Here is an 18,185-nt window from a genome sequence, read left to right as displayed (position 1 = left end):
GAAAGAAGGTGTCGTCCATCTAAACACCTTTTTCAGGTCGCAATTTGTACGAGTGAGTTGAAATACATCTGTGAGTGATGTGCAAGTACATGTAAAGACGACAAGGGCAGCTCATCGAGCTGAAATCCTCTGCGCCTTCATCACCTTGACATGAAGTGAAAGTCGATCGGCAGGATTTCCCATGACATCTCAAACGACTTGGTGAGGCTTTTTGGTTTTGTCTCGGTGTAGATATCGTAGATACCGTTTGATAACATCCCCTAGGTAGCGGTGCATACGGCGCTAATGCAATCTAATGCATTACTGTAGTTTACTCAACTCGCGACGCCCTCAACGGCGTTTGAGGTACGTGTACTGCAGGCGCAATCCTTGAGGGCCTTCTAACGTCCGCAAGCGCACAACATATTGACCCGCGTGCGTTCCCGACCCGATCTCCGTTTGAATCCGACGAGCTCGTTTCTTTGGCAAATACTGTACTGTACGTATTTAATACATGTATCCCGTTCTCGCTGGCTGTGCGGCAGTGGAAAGCCTCCTTGGCGTCAACGCCTGCGTGACTATGTGAAGACCCAAGTCCTCCCGAGGTGCCCTCCAGCTGGGTCCTGCCTGACCGCGCTGCGTCGCCGAGTTGTCCGCATTAAACTCGTGTCAAAACAGTTTGTGCGGACAGAGGCGCCCGACTTGAGGTGTCTTGCGCTCGAGCGGACACTTCTTCTACAGGATGCACCAGTCAAATCCACCGTGATGATCCTCCGACGCGCAAAGCTTGAGCCCCCGGGTAGTTTTTTGTATGGTGTCGGCAGCTCGCCATCCCAGTCGCCGCTCTTTCGCGCAATAAAGCCGGCGCCTCGGGCTCGCCTGACCGGCGGCACATCGTCCGCCGCCTTCCGGGGATGTGGATCCCGGGTCAGCGGCGGCTCGTTGCAGTGCAAGCACCTCACCGAACCACGTTCGGGGCCTGTCAGTGTCTCCATCACTTTCCAAAACCCCTCCGTGCCCCAGGGTTTATCGGTGCTGGCTGTGGATCTCGAACCATTCACTAATATGCCGCCTACCAGTAACGAGGACAGCACGGCTGCAGCGCTCCCAGCTCCGTGGGTTTCGCAGGTGTTCCGCGTCTCGGAATCGGGGGAGGCCAGGCGCAGTTCGCTGCTAATCCAAGACATCTCCAAGGAGAAGGGGAAGCTCGTCGTCGCCTCGGAAAAGTCCGTGAGCATCGTTGGCTCGGACATCGACCCGCTGGGACTGTCGGACACCTCGTTCAATTTCAACGAGGAGGATGGAGAAGAAGATGCCACGACCTCCGACTCGTCCGTGGTGCGCGGCAACAGCGTCTGCGTGGACAACGAGATGGACACATCCGACGACGAAAACGACGACCAACTGCTGCGCGGTATCGCGGACGACATGATCGGCCGCAACGTGCCGTTCCAGTCGCCTTTCGGTGTGAAGGCGCAGTGCTACGCGGACTACACGGCGAGCGGCAAGCCGCTCGAGAGCATCGAGCAGTTTATGCGCAGCAAGGTCATGCCCACGTACGGCAACACCCACACGACGACGTCCGTCACGGGGCTGCAGACTGCGGCGTTCCGTGACGAGGCACGCCAGATCATCGCGCGTGCAGTGAACGCTCGCGACTCGAAGGACGCGGTGCTGTTCGCTGGCCAGGGATGCACCAGCGCCATCCAGAAGTTCATTTCGGCGCTTGGTATCAGTACCAACAAACGCCTGCGACTCCCCTCCAGGCGCCCCGTGGTGTTCACCGGTCCGTTCGCCCACCACTCGAACTTGCTGTCGTGGCGCGAAAGCCTGGCTGCAGATATCGTGGAGATTCCTGAAGCTACCGATGGTGGGGGTCTTGACCTCAACGAGCTGGAGCGTCAATTGAAGAGCTACAGCGGCCGCAAACTCAAGATCGGAACCTTCAGTGCTGCTTCAAACCTCACGGGGATGCTCATCGACGTCGACAAGATCTCCTCGCTGCTGCACAGGCACGGCGCGCTGGCCTGCTGGGACTACGCCACCTGCGCACCTTACGTCGAGATCGACATGAATCCAAAGGACCCGCTCGCTTTCAAGGACGCAATCTTCTTCTCCGGTCACAAGTTCGTTGGCGGCCCCGGGTCCCCCGGTGTGCTAGTTGTCAAGAAGAAACACATGACCAACGACGTGCCCACGATGCCCGGCGGTGGCACTGTGGTGTTTGTCACGGAAAAAGCCCACAGCTACTTGAAGGACACTGTGGAGCGAGAAGAAGGCGGCACCCCCGACATTCTGGGAAGTATCCGCCTTGGCCTCGCATTCGCGCTCAAGCAACGCGTCGGGGCCAAGACGATCATGGCAGTGGAGCACCGCCGCGTGCAGCGCGTGCGCGAGTCACTTGATGGCATCAAGCATATCGTCTTGCTCGGTCGCCAAAGCGACAGCGTGGACCAGCTCCCGGTCTTCTCACTTATGGTGCGCTACGGGGATCGCTTCCTGCACCACAACTTCGTCTGCGCACTGCTGAACGACCTCTTCGGCATTCAGGCGCGCGGCGGGTGCCAGTGTGCCGGCCCCTTTGGAGCTCGTCTACTGGGTATCAGCAAGGAGCATACCACGGCTCTGGGTCACGCGTTCATGGAGAAGGACGAGGCCATCAAGCCTGGAGTTGTCCGCATGAACTTCCCGTACTTTGTCGATGACGCCGAGGTCGAGTACGTTCTGGACGCCGTCAACTTCGTCGCCGACCACGGGTGGAAGTTCCTGCCACAGTACGACTTCGACCTTCACACAGCGGCGTGGCGGCACACCTCGTGCGCGAACGAGATCCTCCCGACGAAGAGCTGTCTGTCTGAGCTGCAGTTCTTCAGCGACGACACCAGCAGCGTGTCCTCGTCACCTCTCGACGGGCCTATCCGCAGCATCGCTGCCCATCGACGCGAGAACTTGGAGCAGGCGGCACTCAAGGCCGACGCCTGCATGAAGGAAGCGTCGTTGCTCGACACGTTCCCCGAGGGCCAGAAGGTGCCCAAGGACCACGAGTGGCTGCGCTGGTTCGTTTACCCGTGCGAAGCTGTCGCGGACTACAAGAAGCTCGGTGAAAAGGCCCCGTTGACGGACAAGATCACGGGCCCGTGCCAGCCGCAGCTGTACCTGAGCGGCACCATGATCCGCATCTGGGACGACACGCCGTCCATGGCCAAGCTTAAACGGAGTCGCATGGGGCGGATAATGCTCCGTCACTACATGCCGACCCCATGAACAAGCCTGGGGCGGGAGGGGGGGGGGGCTCGAAGTGAGAGCCTCTCTGAAGACCTATAGATTATCGCGTTTTAGTATTAGTGTCGAGTTATTAGCAAGGTGGGGCGATCGCAAGTCCCGCCATCCCAACAGTGTATGCATTTTGAGGCTTAGCACCTCATTACCAGAGATGAAACGTATGTACGTAAGCCGTCAGTGTGCACTTGTATGGACAGAAATACAAGCTATAGTATTTGTTTTAGTGCACATACCTACCGTACGCGTACATGCTCATACATGTACATTTGAGTGTTATTCTTACTCAAAGTGCAGCGAAGAGTCTTCGCTGTCTTCGCCGAAGACACATTCGCACACATGCAGCATTCATGCAATAGCCAGCCGGAATTGATACGCCTCGGGCGGATGCTATCCACACACCATGATAGCGGCCATCCTCCGGTTGTTGCCAGGCATCCCTCACATCCATGATGCGACCGCAAAAGTAAACGATCCGCACCGAGCAATAATGGCCATCCGCCGAATGGTCAGGGCGGGGAGACTTGGTGAAGCTTGGTCAAGTTGATCAACCTGTAACTTACAATATACCACTCCGTTTCAAAAAAGAAAGCATGATTCACCGTGAAGGTTGTTTCAGAAAGATAGCACGAAAAAAGACTTGGTTTGAGTATGGAGGGATTACTGACATCTTCAAATCACGGATGACTTGTACTTTCTTGTGCATTTCCGAAGAGAAAAGCCTACTAGCCATACGATATTCAAGTGTACAAAGGTCAATTCTAAACGGTTCAAGTAAACTAGCACATCAATTGAAAGAGGAGAATTCAGCAGTTCAAGTGGTGCAATTTTTACGCGAAAACGTTGAAAATTGATTTGGAGGGCGCATTTTGACGCCAATCGTGCTTTCATTTTGAAACGGAGTGGTAAGGATTAACACAAGGATACATGTAGTGTTTGTGTAGCCTCCTTCACTCACTATGAGTTGTGCACGAATGCAAAGTCTATGGACCAAGGCACTGTAAGTCGCGGACACGGCGCTGCCCGATGCTGAGTCTCTGGCTCGGTCCGCCCCGTTTCGGCGAGGAAATCCATTGTCGTGTGGCGGATCACAGTGCATTTGTACACATGCAAGTGCATCAGATTGGTGTTTCAAGTGAATCGACCGTTGTCAACTGCTTGCAGAGACCTCATCCAGCGTCGCCGTTGCAGTCAAAAATGTATGCGGCAGGTGTCGACGGCCAGTTGTTGCAGTCGGGGTCAGGCACCTGACGGATGTAGCATACGGAGGCGTGCCACGTGGGAATTGTCGATTCAGGTGCGCCGGGCGACGGCAACGCGGCGCAATATATGCACCTCCGAAAAGGACTCGAAACTCGACCACAACGCGGCAATGGACCAGCGTGTTGCTGCTGCCTCGCAGGTAGGACAGCCGGAGAGGCCCCGCAAGATTCGGTTTGCAGCAAAACTTTGTGATCAGCATCCCAGCGCCTTGTCGGCCGAGGCGACTGGGCTGGACTTGGCTCGCCTATCGCGCCCGCTCGAGGTAGCGATCTCGGATAGACAGGAAATAGTACAGTACAGTGTACTCGCCCGCGCGGTCGAGCAGACATTTGCTGGCAGGTGCATGCTTGTACTGTAGGCCACGCCGTTAGCGAGTGGTATTTGGCGTCTACAGCTGCGATGCCCGAAGATCCAAAATCTACAAGTATTGTTTCTCGCTGCGCGTGCCGGCCGTGGACCGGGTCAGCTTATACCCTCCACCCCCCATCAACTGCATGTACCAGCAGCAGAGTAGCGCGGGAGCCCCGGAGACTGCGCCGCCGCGCAAGCTCTGTGCATGCTGGCGTACCCGGTTGACTCGTCGCTGCGGGGAGAGATACCGCCTCAGCAAGCGATACCGGGAGCGGCGCTGCGCCGCGCTAGCTCTCCTTCCCGCCGTTGCAGGTTCCCGTGGCTGGCGTGGCGTTGGGTGGGGTGATCCCTGGTATCCACCGTACCAGACCTGGTCAACACAAAGCGGACACCAAGGCTATCCGCAGCAGCCCTTGAAGCAAAAATTCTCCCGAGCTGGAGACGCGCCGATCGATGCGATGCGCTCGCGACCGAACCCATTCGGCCCGAATTTCGGGAGCATTTGGTATGGAGATGTCGCTCCTCAGATGGTGCCGCTGCAGCTCGCTGCGACCGAGCTCTCGTCCTTGGTCACGCTGAACAATGCCCATGCCCCTCGCAATCGGACAGGTCTCGTCTGAAGGATAAGAGACGCAAATCGGCGACGAGCGGCGCATGCAACTCGTCGTGGCGTTTCTGCAGGCCGCGCCGTCAAACGTGGCTCGACTGGAGCGCGTCGAGCCTTTTCTCGGCCATTTTGCAGCGTCTACGGCGTCGTGGGGCTGCGCCTTGGACAGGCCTGTCAAGATGCAGCATGTGCGTGCTTGAATACCGGCCGGGGTCCTCAACAAATGGCCGGGTGAGCCGATCGCTTTCGAGACCCTAGTCGGCAGGATGCCTGACCTCTGCAGAGAGCTCCATTCAAATCAGTTGCTGCTGCCTGTCACTTCCAAACTTGACGCCAAACGGTGAAGCGCATCGCGTGGTTGGTGATCCGCTCGCTCGTCTGATACGGTTCGTATCCGCCATGATGCGCCACAGCATTGACGAGGGCGCCCTGCCGCGCCGCAGTCTACTGGCGGTGACCAAGGACTCCGAGGACCCGAATGTGCTCTCCTCGCGCTCCAACAACCCGCTCAACCGCACCGACACATCGTCCATTGACCTGGAAGCCGAACGCATCGACCGGCAGTGCCAGGTGGCCACGGCGACTGCTGCCGCCACCTCCGACGATGACAAGCACGAAACGTCTTCGGAGACCTCATCCAGCTCCAACAGCGTGGTCGAAGCACCGACGCCCGACATGGACGCGGAGTTCGCTCTGGACGTCATGAAGGAGGCCGACCGCCGCATGACCGTGCGCACCTCGATCGCCACCGACCTGTCCTCGGTCGAGGGCGCCACGGTCGAGGCGGACGAGGACGACGACGAGATCGACGTTCAACTGCTGCACGACATCGCCGACAACATGATCGGCCGCAACGTGCCGTTCGAGACGCCGTTCGGCGTCAAGGCGCAGTGCTACGCCGACTACACGGCCAGCGGCAAGGTCATCGAGAGCATCGAGACCTTCATGCGCAACGAGGTCATGCCCACCTACGGCAACACGCACACCACCACCTCGGTCACGGGGCTGCAGACCACCTCCTTCCGCGAGGAAGCCCGCCAAATCATCGGCAAGGCTGTCAACGCCCGTCTACACGGCAGCGGCGCCCGCGACGTCGTGCTCTTCTCGGGTCAAGGATGCACCAGCGCCATCAACAAATTCATCAATGCGCTCGGTCTCACCACGATGCGGCGCCACCATCGCGCGTACAAGCGGCCGGTCATCTTCACGTGCCCGTTCTCGCACCACTCGAACCTGCTGCCGTGGCGCGAGCTGTACTGCGCCGATGTGGTCGAGATCTCGGAGGCCAAGACCGGCGGCCTCGACCTGGAGGAGCTCGAGCGCCAGCTCCAGAGCTACCAGGGCCGCGACCTCAAGATTGGCACGTTCGCCGCTGCCTCCAACCTCACGGGCATGCTGGCCGACGTGGACGAGGTGTCCAAGCTGCTGCACAAGTACGGAGCCCTGTCGTGCTGGGACTACGCCACCTGCGCCCCGTACGTCGACATCGACATGAACCCCGAGGACCCGGCCGCCTACAAGGACGCGGTGTTCTTCTCGGGCCACAAGTTCGTGGGCGGCCCCGGTTCGCCCGGTGTGCTGGTGGTCAAGAAGAAATTGATGAGCAACAAGGTCCCCACCATGCCCGGCGGCGGTACCGTGCTGTTCGTCACGGAGAAGGCCCACAGCTATCTCGCCAACAAGGTCGAGCGCGAGGAGGGCGGCACCCCCGACATCTTGGGAAGCATCCGTCTCGGCCTCGCTTTCGAACTCAAGCAGCGTGTCGGCCCCAAGAACATCATGAAGCTCGAGCGCCAACACGTGCAGCACGTCCGTGAGGTGCTGGGCCGCAACAACCACATCGTGCTGCTCGGCCACGACAACGTGGACCAGCTGCCGATCTTCTCGTTCCTCGTTCGCTTTGGTGACCGCTTCCTGCACCACAATTTCGTGTGTGCACTGCTGAACGACCTGTTCGGCATCCAGGCGCGTGGCGGCTGTCAGTGCGCCGGCCCCTTCGGTGCCCGCCTGCTTGGCCTCAGTCGTGAGCATATCACTGCTCTGGGCTATGCCGTTGTCGCCAAGGACGAGGTGCTCAAGCCGGGCGTCGCACGCATGAGCTTCCCGTACTTTGCTGATGAAGATGAGGTCGAGTACATCCTTGAGGCGGTGAACTTCGTGGCCGACCACGGCTGGAAGTTCCTGCCGCAGTACGAGTACGACCCTCACAACGGAGCGTGGAGACACGTTTCGCGCAGTGCCTCCTCCTTCCCGGCCAAGAAGTACCTGGCTAGTATGCAGCTTGACGACGTGGAAACGGTGCGCGCCTCCGTGTGCGTCGCCCCTATCCGCAGCATTGCTGCCCACCGCCGCGAGAACCTGGAGTGGGCCGCTGTGCTGGCCGACGCCTGCATCGAGGAGGCCGTGTCGGCCGAGGAGTTCCTGGAAGGTCAGAAGCTGGTGCCGAGCCACGAGTGGCTGCGCTGGTTCGTGTACCCGCACGAGGCCGTCGCCGCCTACAAGGAGAACGGCCAGAAGCCGATGCTCGCGGAGACGATCGAGGGCCCGTGCCAACCGCAACGCTACCTCGACGGATCGGTTCACAAGGTGTGGCAGGGCGTGCCTTCCATGGGCAAAATGAAGCGCAGCCTCGTGGGACGGTTCGTGCTGAAGGTGTTCATGAGGGAGGAGCTGAAGGCCATGAAGGACAAGAGGTCCGACGACGAGAAGTCCGTGCTGAAGGAGGAGGAGGCCATGTGCGTCGTCTTCGGCGGCTCGGACAAGTGTCAATACGGAAGGAGTGAGTGAGGTTGTTGTAAATGGGGGCCCGCCCCAGATTAGAGGTGTGGGCAGCGCTGGTCTTAGCTTTAGCATAACATAGTGAAATGGAGCTCATCAATATTAGAGCCTTTCGACTCGCTTCGGTGAGTCAGCTTCAAGTGCAGCAATATGTCGATCCCACGGCTTCAAGCGCAAGTCAATTCCCCCACTCCCGATGTTTGCTGCCACCCATGAGGCATGTGGCAGTGTGACTGTCACGTTGAGCAGATCACCGCTAAGGTATCATCACACACAATAGCTCACACCTTCTACGAGCCCTGGGGAGAGCCGGGCTCCTGGGTTCTTGGGTGAACCCAAAAAGTCGCGAGCTCGGGCTCCTGGGCTCTTGAGTTCAATAGGTTAAGTGAAAGGAGCCCTCCAGAACTGTGAGCCCTCGTTAAGGGCTCCCCCTCACCTGTGTTAAATATCTCGCTGATGATTGGCCGTCATTGAAGTATCTCCAGGTTCTAACCTGAAAAGGCATAGGAAAGAGGGCTTCTCCTTGAGGGGGAGGAAGGACTATCGGCGACGCTGGGGTGGCCTCGGAGCGGCTGTACACATATGAGCGGCGCGAGATCTTCTACTGTGGCGATCTTTGAGCTCGATCTTCTAGCGTGGCGCATCGATCACGCGAAGTTGCTCGCCTTAAGTCTAGGTAAAATTGGCCAATCAGATATTACTATGGAGAGCCCGTCATAGATTTGAAGCTAAATTTGGGGAGCCCTGGAGCCAATGGGGAGCCCGAACCAGGGCTCCTTGATCTCGTACTTACCATGAGGGAGCCCATTTTGTGCGACTTTTGGCTCTCGTTTTAGGGGGAGTCCACTTTTGAAGTAGACGGGCTCGGGCTCGTAGAAGGTGTGCAATAGCTTACTTAGGCGTCGTCGTCTGCGCGCCAACTCGTCATGGATGTAATGCTCTATACTAAAAAATGTCCTCAGGCTCAGCTGTAAACTCCCCAGCACCAAATTTCAAACGGCTACATGTAGTACTTGTACGGCCAGGTCGCCTGAAGGTTCGCCTCGAAGTTGACGTCAATGAACGGGACCTTGGCGTTCTCGCCAAAATCGGTGTTGCTGAGAGCGTCGCGCGCTGCATCGGCCAGTTGCTCCCACATAATGAGATCTTGGAACTCACCGCCCTTCATCCAGGTCGTGTCCACCGTGTGGAAACCGCTGTTCTTGGAATCAGCGAGGTACAGTTGATCATGACGCTTGTGCCGTTCATGCCATCGGGCGGAGGTGGGGTGTACTTCGCGTACGACGACATACGACGAGGGTGCGACGCCGATATCTTTCGGGTTCTCGACGGCGTTGTCGATCCAAACCACGACGTTGACCCAGTCAAAGCGCTGGCCCTTCTTTGAAGAGAGAAAACGTGATTTTCACAGACGAAAAACGCAGAATCACAGAGCGTGCAGCAATTTCACAGAGCAACGTTTATGACAGAACAGCTGTCTGAGGAGACTCAACTCCCAGTGTAACCTCCAGGGTTACACTTTTGGTAGTCACTATTCTGGATGTATGACCTATCATAAAGGACAGAATTGCTATGATGGCCTGCAGTCATCACACCTAAAGCTGTGGACGGCGTCAGATCCATCAGCAGAAATAGAGCACTAGCACTGTCACTACTGGCTGAGTGCCAGCAGAAATACACAGTGCTCCTTGCCACATGCAATTCTGCCAGCAGAAATACATAGTGGTCTTTGCCACATGCAATTCTGCCGGCAGATATACATCGCGGGCCTTGCCACATGCAATTCTGCAGGCAGAAATACATCTTGGTCCTTCTTAAATGCAATTCTGCTAGCAGAAGTACATAAGGGCAATACCGGCAGCAGCAAATGCAATTCTGCTGGCAGAAATACCGGCACTTGCGAACTGTACGAGCAAGGACCCAGCCGAATCTGATGGGTGCTGTGTGTGTTTTCTCTCCTATGTGATACTATGCCGTGATCGAGTAGATAGATGGTATTTTGTGATGTGCGCTTGCTGCATGAATACCTGCCGCCTCGTTGCACTAAAACTGTGCTCCTCGCGACCAGACAATGCTAGGAGCAGAAGTTTCATGCTACACTGCAAGATAAAAGCTGTCGATCATCATCGTGCTACAGCCTTAAAGAGGCAGACGAGGCTGTAGTTTATGCATTGAGGTGTAGGAAGTATTTTATAATATATAATAGCGCATCCTACTCGCCTACAGGAAACCTCGTCGATGGCGCCAAAGTGCTGAACGTGGTCTCCACCGGACGCAACGCCAGTCAGTCTGCCGCATGAGTCACCACTATTTGATCCTATATCGACCTGCCTTAAGAGCTATATCGACCTGCCATAAGAGCGGCACAACGCATGGGGACTCGAGTGTTTCATTGCCGCGCTTCCAGCTCGAGAAGCATACCTGACTGAGAGATGTGTGTGCTACCGCCGCTATCGACGCGCTCAATGGCCACGGCCAGCTGTGAACGGCCACGTCGACATGGTTGAGAGACTTGTAGCGCACGGCGCAAGTGTCTTTTCGACTAGTGCTCCGCCCTCCATCGGGCTGCTACTCGAGGCATGGCAACCGCAGCCTGTGCTACTGCACGCTGTAGCAGCTAGCTCGTATTTCACTTCACTCTATGCCATTCTAGATTTATGCGGGTGATGTACACGTAGCCCTGTTTCATCCGCTTCGCGTTACCACGATCGCGTAGCTGCACGACGCTCCCCCATGCTTAAATACCTCGCTTTTCAGTCGAGCTACATGCGTTAATAGCGCGCCTAGTTCGAAAGTAGGAGGCAGCGGGGGTGGGCTGTAGTGATCCCTCATGGGCGCCACACCACAAGAAGTCCCCACTGTACGCAGGCATTGAGCCGGCCAGTAGCAGCAATAATATGCAATAGTAAATGTGCGGCAATTCTGCGGCAGAATTGCGCGGGTTACGCTGTGCCGACAGGAGCGTGCTCTGTGAAGCAATCGCTGTCTCTGTGATTATGCACTACCGTCTGTAGTTTGACCCCACGCTCTGTAAAATGACCCCACGCTCTGTGAAATGACCATCTTCCTCTGTGATTAGAACGCTCTCTCTCTTGAAGAGCGCGGCCGGCACGTCTTTGGGGAAATACCCAGGCATCAACAAATTAGGATATTGTGCCTAATGCCCATTTGGACTTGAAATCGGCACTTTGGAAATCTTGAATTAGGCACCATACAAAGATCTATATATTACTATGGCAAGTGAAGCATATGAATTAGATAATGTGTTCTACAAGTCGCTATCAACAGGTTTGTGTTCCTAGCAAGAGATATATTCATGGGGCCGAGTGTGAATCGTTCTCACACCGGGACTAATTCACGGGTAGTCCCGACACTGCGTCGATCAAGAATTTCAGTCTGTGTGGTGGTGATGCATGGTCCACCAAGCTAAAGAGCTGTTGTTACCCATAATATCTGATAATTTCCATGATGCGCAACAGAGCGCAGGTACAGTGTAGCTGCTCCTTGCTCGTTCTGTGGTATCCACAAGTCAATGTAAGGTAACGAAGATTTGATAATAAGTCGATTGCCAGGTTACATGTAGTTAGTTTATTATTTAAAATATTTACTTTGGTATATTGGTCTGTTACGATTGCCTGGTCGACCCAGCCCCATCTCATAATTTGGCAGGTACGGCTGCCGCGGAATGCGCTGTCATGTATGAGAGCTTGATTGGCGTGCCAAATGCACAGAGCAGAGGGAGGTCGAGCTAGCACGAATTATATTGGCGCGAAGCTTGAAGGCATAGTGACGAAAGTAACGGGAGGAGGGTGGTGGCAGTGGTTATTGTAGCGGCGACGGAATGAGTGGTTCTAGTAGTTCTAGCCCAGCTGCTACTGCGCTAAATAAGATAAAAGCACCGAGAAATACATGTACCAACGACATAACCATCAATGGACCACTATTTACTATAGAACCGAGCCTGAAGCCATTCTCTTAAACAAGGACATTTTGAAAACTCCATTTAGGTACTTTGGATTGTGTATGTACCAAGTGCCTAGTTTGTTGATGCCTGGAAATACCACGCGTACATGACGGCCCAGAGATCGCTGTACTGTACCATCCAGCTCGGCCGTAAACGAGACTCAAACATGTTTTTGGACAAGAGCAAACACTTTTGGGACACGACCAAACACATTAAGACAAAACCAAAATCAAACACCTGTGCAGAGCAGAAACAAACAGATTCAGGGAAAAACCAAACAAAAAATCGGGCACAACCAAACATCCAAGGGTGCTACATAATAGTGTAGTCCACTTTATTTGTAGTCCCCGTCCTACATTAGGAAATTATGTGCGATGAGGGCCGCGACATACAGAATCCAATATATATGTAACCTAACCAAGTCCGCTTATTATGCGCCGAACTTCACAATAAACTGACTGAGTTCGATTGTTATGCGCCGAGCTTCACGATTATTATATACCGAACTTCACAATAAACTGACGGAGTCCGAATATTAAGCGCAGAAGTTCACAATAAACTGACCGATATACTGGATTACGGTGATTTACCTTAAGTTCGGCGGTGGTCCTGAAGTAGAGGCGTGTGTACACCAAATAAAATGATAGGACGGCATTGCTCATTTGCTGCTTCGCACAAGCCACAAGACACTTGGTTTGAATCTCCCGCGTCGTCGCCTCAACGCACCATGGACACCGCCGACTCGACACCAGAACCTCACCAATCATGGACCATCATCGCGGAGGGGCCCACCACGGAGACCTACACGAAGGCGCGGCTCTCAATTATGTGCTGTTCCGGTGCTTACGCCAAGCGCGTGAAGCTTTGCCACATTTGCCTAGGCGACCACGAAATGGAGGAGCGGCGTTTGCGTTGCTCTAGTGCTACTTGTGTAAATCTGTCGGTGCCAACCGGACGTAAGAAACCGCAGTGCAGCAAAGTGTGGAAAGTTTGGCAATGCTCACAGTTTCATACCTGGCAAATTATGGCGACTGTGGTTCCTCACGCGCACGGGGACGCCTGTTGTGAAGGCAAACACCGTGCGATTATTACACCCGCAATGAAGAAGTACATTGGCGATATGGATGAAACGGGGCTCGCGCCCAGGCACATTTGATCTGGTCTGCGCCGCTACAGCGCAGCTCCACCGCTAAATGATGTGCCGTCCTACAAACAAGTCGCTCGCTGTGTAAAGCATTTGCGAACGAAACATGGAGAGCGCAATTCAGTGGGATCGTTGAAACAATTGGTGCGTGAGTTTCCGCTCTCGTCAGGGATTGACGCAGAAACAGCGTTTGTTTTTGGCCCGACGCGTGATGACGAAGGTTTACCGTGTGTTGGAAATGGAGACGATCACGATTCGTTGGTTTTAGGTGTTACGACGCTTTGTGTAGTGGGCCTACCTTGGCTCACTACTACGGCTTACACGTATGCGCACGTATGCGCACGTGTATGAGGAAGCGTATGTTTCTTTTACTTGAGTTAAGTATACTCGAGATCCACGAGTATACTTTAAACAAGATAAAGACTCCAAGTAGCGTGTTTTGGTAAAAGATGAGAACTGCTATTTTTGTTTTATGTTTCTGACTTCCTCTAAATGTAATATTCTAAGATAGGAATCTGCCAACGGCTGGTTGGCAGAATTCCAATGCTATGCATGTCGCTCATTGGCTAAAAGATGCTGCTTTCAGCCAATAAGAATCCTAAATGTGTATGCACCACCGTCGTGGTGGTCGTAAATGTATGTAGCCATTGGTGTACCTTACACCAAGGTCGAGGAAGTGTTCAAACCTCTAACAGACATCGCATCTGTTAGAGTAACAAGTGACTGTAGCCACTTGTGCGTGTAACCCCGTTACATCATCCCCCCATCAAGGTTAGACGTGCCGGTCTCGGCACGTCTAACCACCATTGACCGTTTGGTCAATGCGTGACGTTTGAAGAGAGCATGCTCGTTCCGTAACGAGCACGTCGAAGTTGAAGACCCCTGGCGCAGCAGCGGAGGACATCTCTGCTGCTGGGTATAATGCGCGGCAACGTGCGAAGCGCGTCGCTGCCACGGGGGCAGGTACCTACGTCTGCCCTCGAAGTGCCTTCGGGCGCTGTTGTTAACAACAGCGCTCGTATTACTTTCCCGCATGGTGGGCTTCGTACACCCTCACCATGTCCGGGACGTCTTCAAGCAAGACGTTCCGCGGCTCCTATGTATCTTGGTTGGGAGGGAATCCTCTCCAACGGATACGAAAACGAACCGGTTGCCTGTTCGTTCTCGGGATACTGTGACCAACAATCCGCTCAACTATCCATCGTGTTGAGCCGTGTGCGTCACGAATTTGCGGCGGTGGTGGTGGAAACACGCCTCGTGTGTGGTCAACTTGGTGTTGACCCTGATCTCGCGTCTCCCCACGACCGAGTTCCGGTCGCGGAGTAGTTCTAGAGCGCTGTGTTCGGCGCTCTGAAGTATCCTCAGGTTACGGCGGCCTCCCAGGCCGCCTCGATCGTTCCGGCCGAGCTGGACCACGCTGCTCCAGCGCGACTTCGCGCTGGTGAGGATGACGGCTTCCGCCGAGTCTTCTGCTTCGGTTCAGCCGAGCTAGGTAGCTCGTACTGCAGGTATGGCTTCAGCCGTCCGACGTAGAACGTCGAATGGAGGCGCATACTAGACGGTATGTCCAGTGTGTAGGCGTTGCCGTGCCAGCACAGCGAACGGCCCGATGTAGCGCGGAGCGAGCTTGCTCGCCCCGAAGTCGGAAACTGCATGTTTAGACAGGTTTTGAGTAGCTAACAAAACCAATGAACCCTTCTTGAATTCATTTGTGTTGCCCCTGCCAACGTTGTCTGCGTTCGGCTTCTGTCGATCAACAGAAGCTGCAATAGCGTCTTGGACAAACCGAATGACGGCTTGTCTGCGCTGCAAGAAGTTGATTGCGTCCGAGCTGAACTCGTTCAGCTCGTTTTCAGCAGTAGGCCCGGCCTCTGCGTTCGTCGTCGCGGTGTCTGTGCCCTATACATACCCGTTCTTCTTCTTCTTCTTCTTCTTCTTCTTCTTCTTCTTCTTCTTGGTGTCTGTGCCTCGCACAGACACGTTCTTCGTGCGCTTGTCGGCGTCTGTGCCCTGCACAGACGCGCGGTTCTTGGCTTTACTTCGTGTCGTTGCGGCTGACACTGTGCAAGTGTCAGCGGTACTTTGCGGCTGCCGCGTTGCAGTCGGAGATCCTCCCCCACTTAAAGAAGGAGCCACCATCCCGAGTAGACTCGGAGGCGTGGGTGCCTCATGGCATTCACGTAGAACGGTGTATGCCCAGTCGAGGCATGTACCGAGTTGTTGATGGCGAACTCCGCCATCGGTAGACACTCGCTTCAGTGTTGGAACGAGTGAGCGTAGCTCTTAAGCACGTCAACGAGCACGCGGTTCACGCGTTCGGTCTGCCCGTCCGTCTGCGGATGGTCCGCAGTCGACATCGAAAGTTGACTCCCAAGAAGTGTAAACACTTCTTGCTAAAGATGTGCAGTGAAGCGCGGGTCCCGATCCGACACAATGTCGATCGGCATGCCATGGTGTTTGAACACCATGTCAACGAACAGACGCGCCGTCTGCTTCGCAGTCACTTTAGCGGGTACCGCAGCAAGATGTACCATCTTGCTGAAGTGGTCAACAAAGACCACAACGCCTGTGTTCCCCTGGCTGTCCGGGGGAAGACCGAACACGAAATCCAAAGACATGGACTGCCAACACTCTCGTGGAGTTGGTAGTGACTGCAAGGGAGCCTGCGCGAAAGGCGCAGGCTTCACACGTTGACAAACCTCGCAAGCACGGACGTACTTGCGCACCCATTTATACTGGAGGGTCCAGTAGAAGTCTCGCGTGAGAAGAAGGTATGTCTTCTCACGGCCCGGATGCCCCGCAGTCGGTGCATCGTGATACTCGTACATGATCCTGAGTCGCAGGTCATGGTCATTGGGCACGCCAACGCGGTCTGCGTTGTCGTCGACTGCACTGTAGAGTAGTAACCCGTCGTGCACCCGATAACGGTGTGCACGAGCACGAAGATGCTTCGGCAGCTTCTGACGAGCTTTGTCAGAAGGCGCTGAGCCGTAGACCAGCAAGAGCTTCGTGTCCGCGTCGTGCGCGTACGTGACCTTCACGTCGTCCAACAGTGACGACGTTGGGGTGCTCGATCGCATGGCGTCAATGGCATTGACGTCGGCATCAGTCGTGGCGTAATCAGGTCAACGCGAGAGCGCGTCGGCCACCACATTGAGTCTTCCGGGTTTGTACTCAACCCGGAAGTTATACTCCGCGAAGAATGAGAGCCATCTCGCCATCCGTTGCGAGATGTGCGGCGACTTCACAGCCGTCCGCAGTGACGCGTGGTCCGTATAGACCACGAACGGTTTGCTTCCGAGTAGATACACTCGGAACTTCGCGAGTGCGTACTTCATGGCAAGGAGCTCCTTGTCATGTACGGGGTAGTTGCGCTCAGCTGGCTTCAGCTGACGCGATTGGTAGTAGACAACACGATCACGACCCTCGTGATCGGGCTGCATCAACGCACATCCGATTGCGAAGTCGGATGCGTCACATACAACGTGGAATGGGCGATCTTGGTCGGCCACCGCCAAGATCGGCGCCTCAGTCAAGCCCCGCTTGACTGCATCGAAGGCCTGCTGACACTCAGCAGCCCAAACCCACTCGGCGTCCTTCTTCAGGAGCTGTGACAGCGGGCGTATCATGTCCGCGTAGTCCTTCACGTACTTGCACAAGTCTGTGGCCAAGCCAAGGCACTGCCGCAGTTCCTTGACGTTAGACGGCGTCGGCCACTCATTGATCACTCTGACCTTCTCAGGGTCAGGGCGGACACCGTTCTTCCCAACGAGACACCCGAGCACGGGTATCTCGCTCGCCCCGAAGATGCACTTCTTCAGGTTCGCATAGAGCTTGTGCTTGCGCATGAGCGCAAGCAGCTTCCGGAGATGCACCTTGTGCATCTCAACGTCGCTCATCCCGTCCGCAGCTGGCTGTGGACGAACCCATCGTCGAAGTAGCTCGGTGCGAAGTCGCACACCGAGCGCAACAAGTGCGTCACGCACCTGTTGAAGGTCGCAGGGGCGTTCTTCAGCCCTTGCGGCATCACCAGCCACTCCTAGAGCATGCCGCTCGGCGTGCTCACAGCCGTGAGAGGGATATCGCTCTCACGCATGAGGATCTGATAGAACCTATCGCGCAGATCAAGAGCACTGTAGATAGTGCACCTGGCCATCGAATCGATGATGACATCTTTTCGCGGTATCGGTGTCTGCGCCGGTATCGTCGCATCGTTCAGCTTGTTGTACGCATGAACGATGCGCCAGCCGCCCTGTGGCTTCTTGACACAGAACGTCGGAGCACTGTGCGGGGACTTCGATTCCCGCACTTGTCCAGCTTTGCGGCGACTCTCAAAGAAGTCGTCGATCGCCTTGACCTGCTCTCGCGGCAGTGGCCACTGCCGCGTGACACAGTACTTCGTGCCCGGCACGAGATCAATCTCGTGCTGGGTGCCCTTGTCCTGCGGAAGCTCCGCAGGGATCTCTTCCGGAAGCACGTCCGCGTGCTCCTGTAGAATCTCGTAGAAGGGACTCGACTTCAGCGAGTCCCAGCTCTGCTCTTCAAAGCGCTCCTTCTTCGTCTTCGCACTGAGAGTGTCCTCACTCTCAGTGGTGGTCTCCATGAAGAACTGCCTCAGTTCTTCATTCTCGCTCTTCGTTCTTTCGGCGTCCGAGAGAATGCATATTTGCTCGATGCGTCCATCGTGCAAGTCACGCGCGAAGCGCTTCCAGCTCATGACTGGAAGCGAAGTAAACTCCGACGCTTGCGTCGGAGGGTTAGCGAGAGTCATCTCCCTGTACCGGAATCCGGCAAAGGTACGCGTCAAGACGTTCAGCGTC

General features: G+C 55.6%; 3 protein-coding genes across 3 annotated transcripts; all 3 read left to right on the top strand.

Moving 5' to 3' along the window:
* Positions 1 to 1,044: 1,044 nt before the first annotated feature.
* On the top strand, positions 1,045 to 3,243 carry PHYSODRAFT_490065 (hypothetical protein; the record flags this gene model as incomplete). The annotated part of the gene is made up of 1 exon (XM_009526417.1): positions 1,045 to 3,243. One exon carries the CDS (start codon positions 1,045 to 1,047, stop codon positions 3,241 to 3,243), a length of 2,199 nt encoding a protein of 732 aa, XP_009524712.1.
* Positions 3,244 to 5,878: 2,635 nt separating this feature from the next.
* On the top strand, positions 5,879 to 8,266 carry PHYSODRAFT_345775 (hypothetical protein; the record flags this gene model as incomplete). Its single annotated transcript, XM_009526416.1, has 1 exon — positions 5,879 to 8,266. One exon carries the CDS (start codon positions 5,879 to 5,881, stop codon positions 8,264 to 8,266), a length of 2,388 nt encoding a protein of 795 aa, XP_009524711.1.
* A 4,847-nt stretch (positions 8,267 to 13,113) lies between these two features.
* On the top strand, positions 13,114 to 13,377 carry PHYSODRAFT_491991 (hypothetical protein; the record flags this gene model as incomplete). The annotated part of the gene is made up of 1 exon (XM_009526415.1): positions 13,114 to 13,377. One exon carries the CDS (start codon positions 13,114 to 13,116, stop codon positions 13,375 to 13,377), a length of 264 nt encoding a protein of 87 aa, XP_009524710.1.
* Between the last annotated feature and the right edge of the window lie 4,808 nt (positions 13,378 to 18,185).

This window comes from Phytophthora sojae (genome assembly GCF_000149755.1).
Source record: "Phytophthora sojae unplaced genomic scaffold PHYSOscaffold_3, whole genome shotgun sequence".
Classification (NCBI taxonomy): Eukaryota; Oomycota; class Peronosporomycetes; order Peronosporales; family Peronosporaceae; genus Phytophthora; species Phytophthora sojae.
This window is presented reverse-complemented; position numbering and strand designations above follow the sequence as displayed.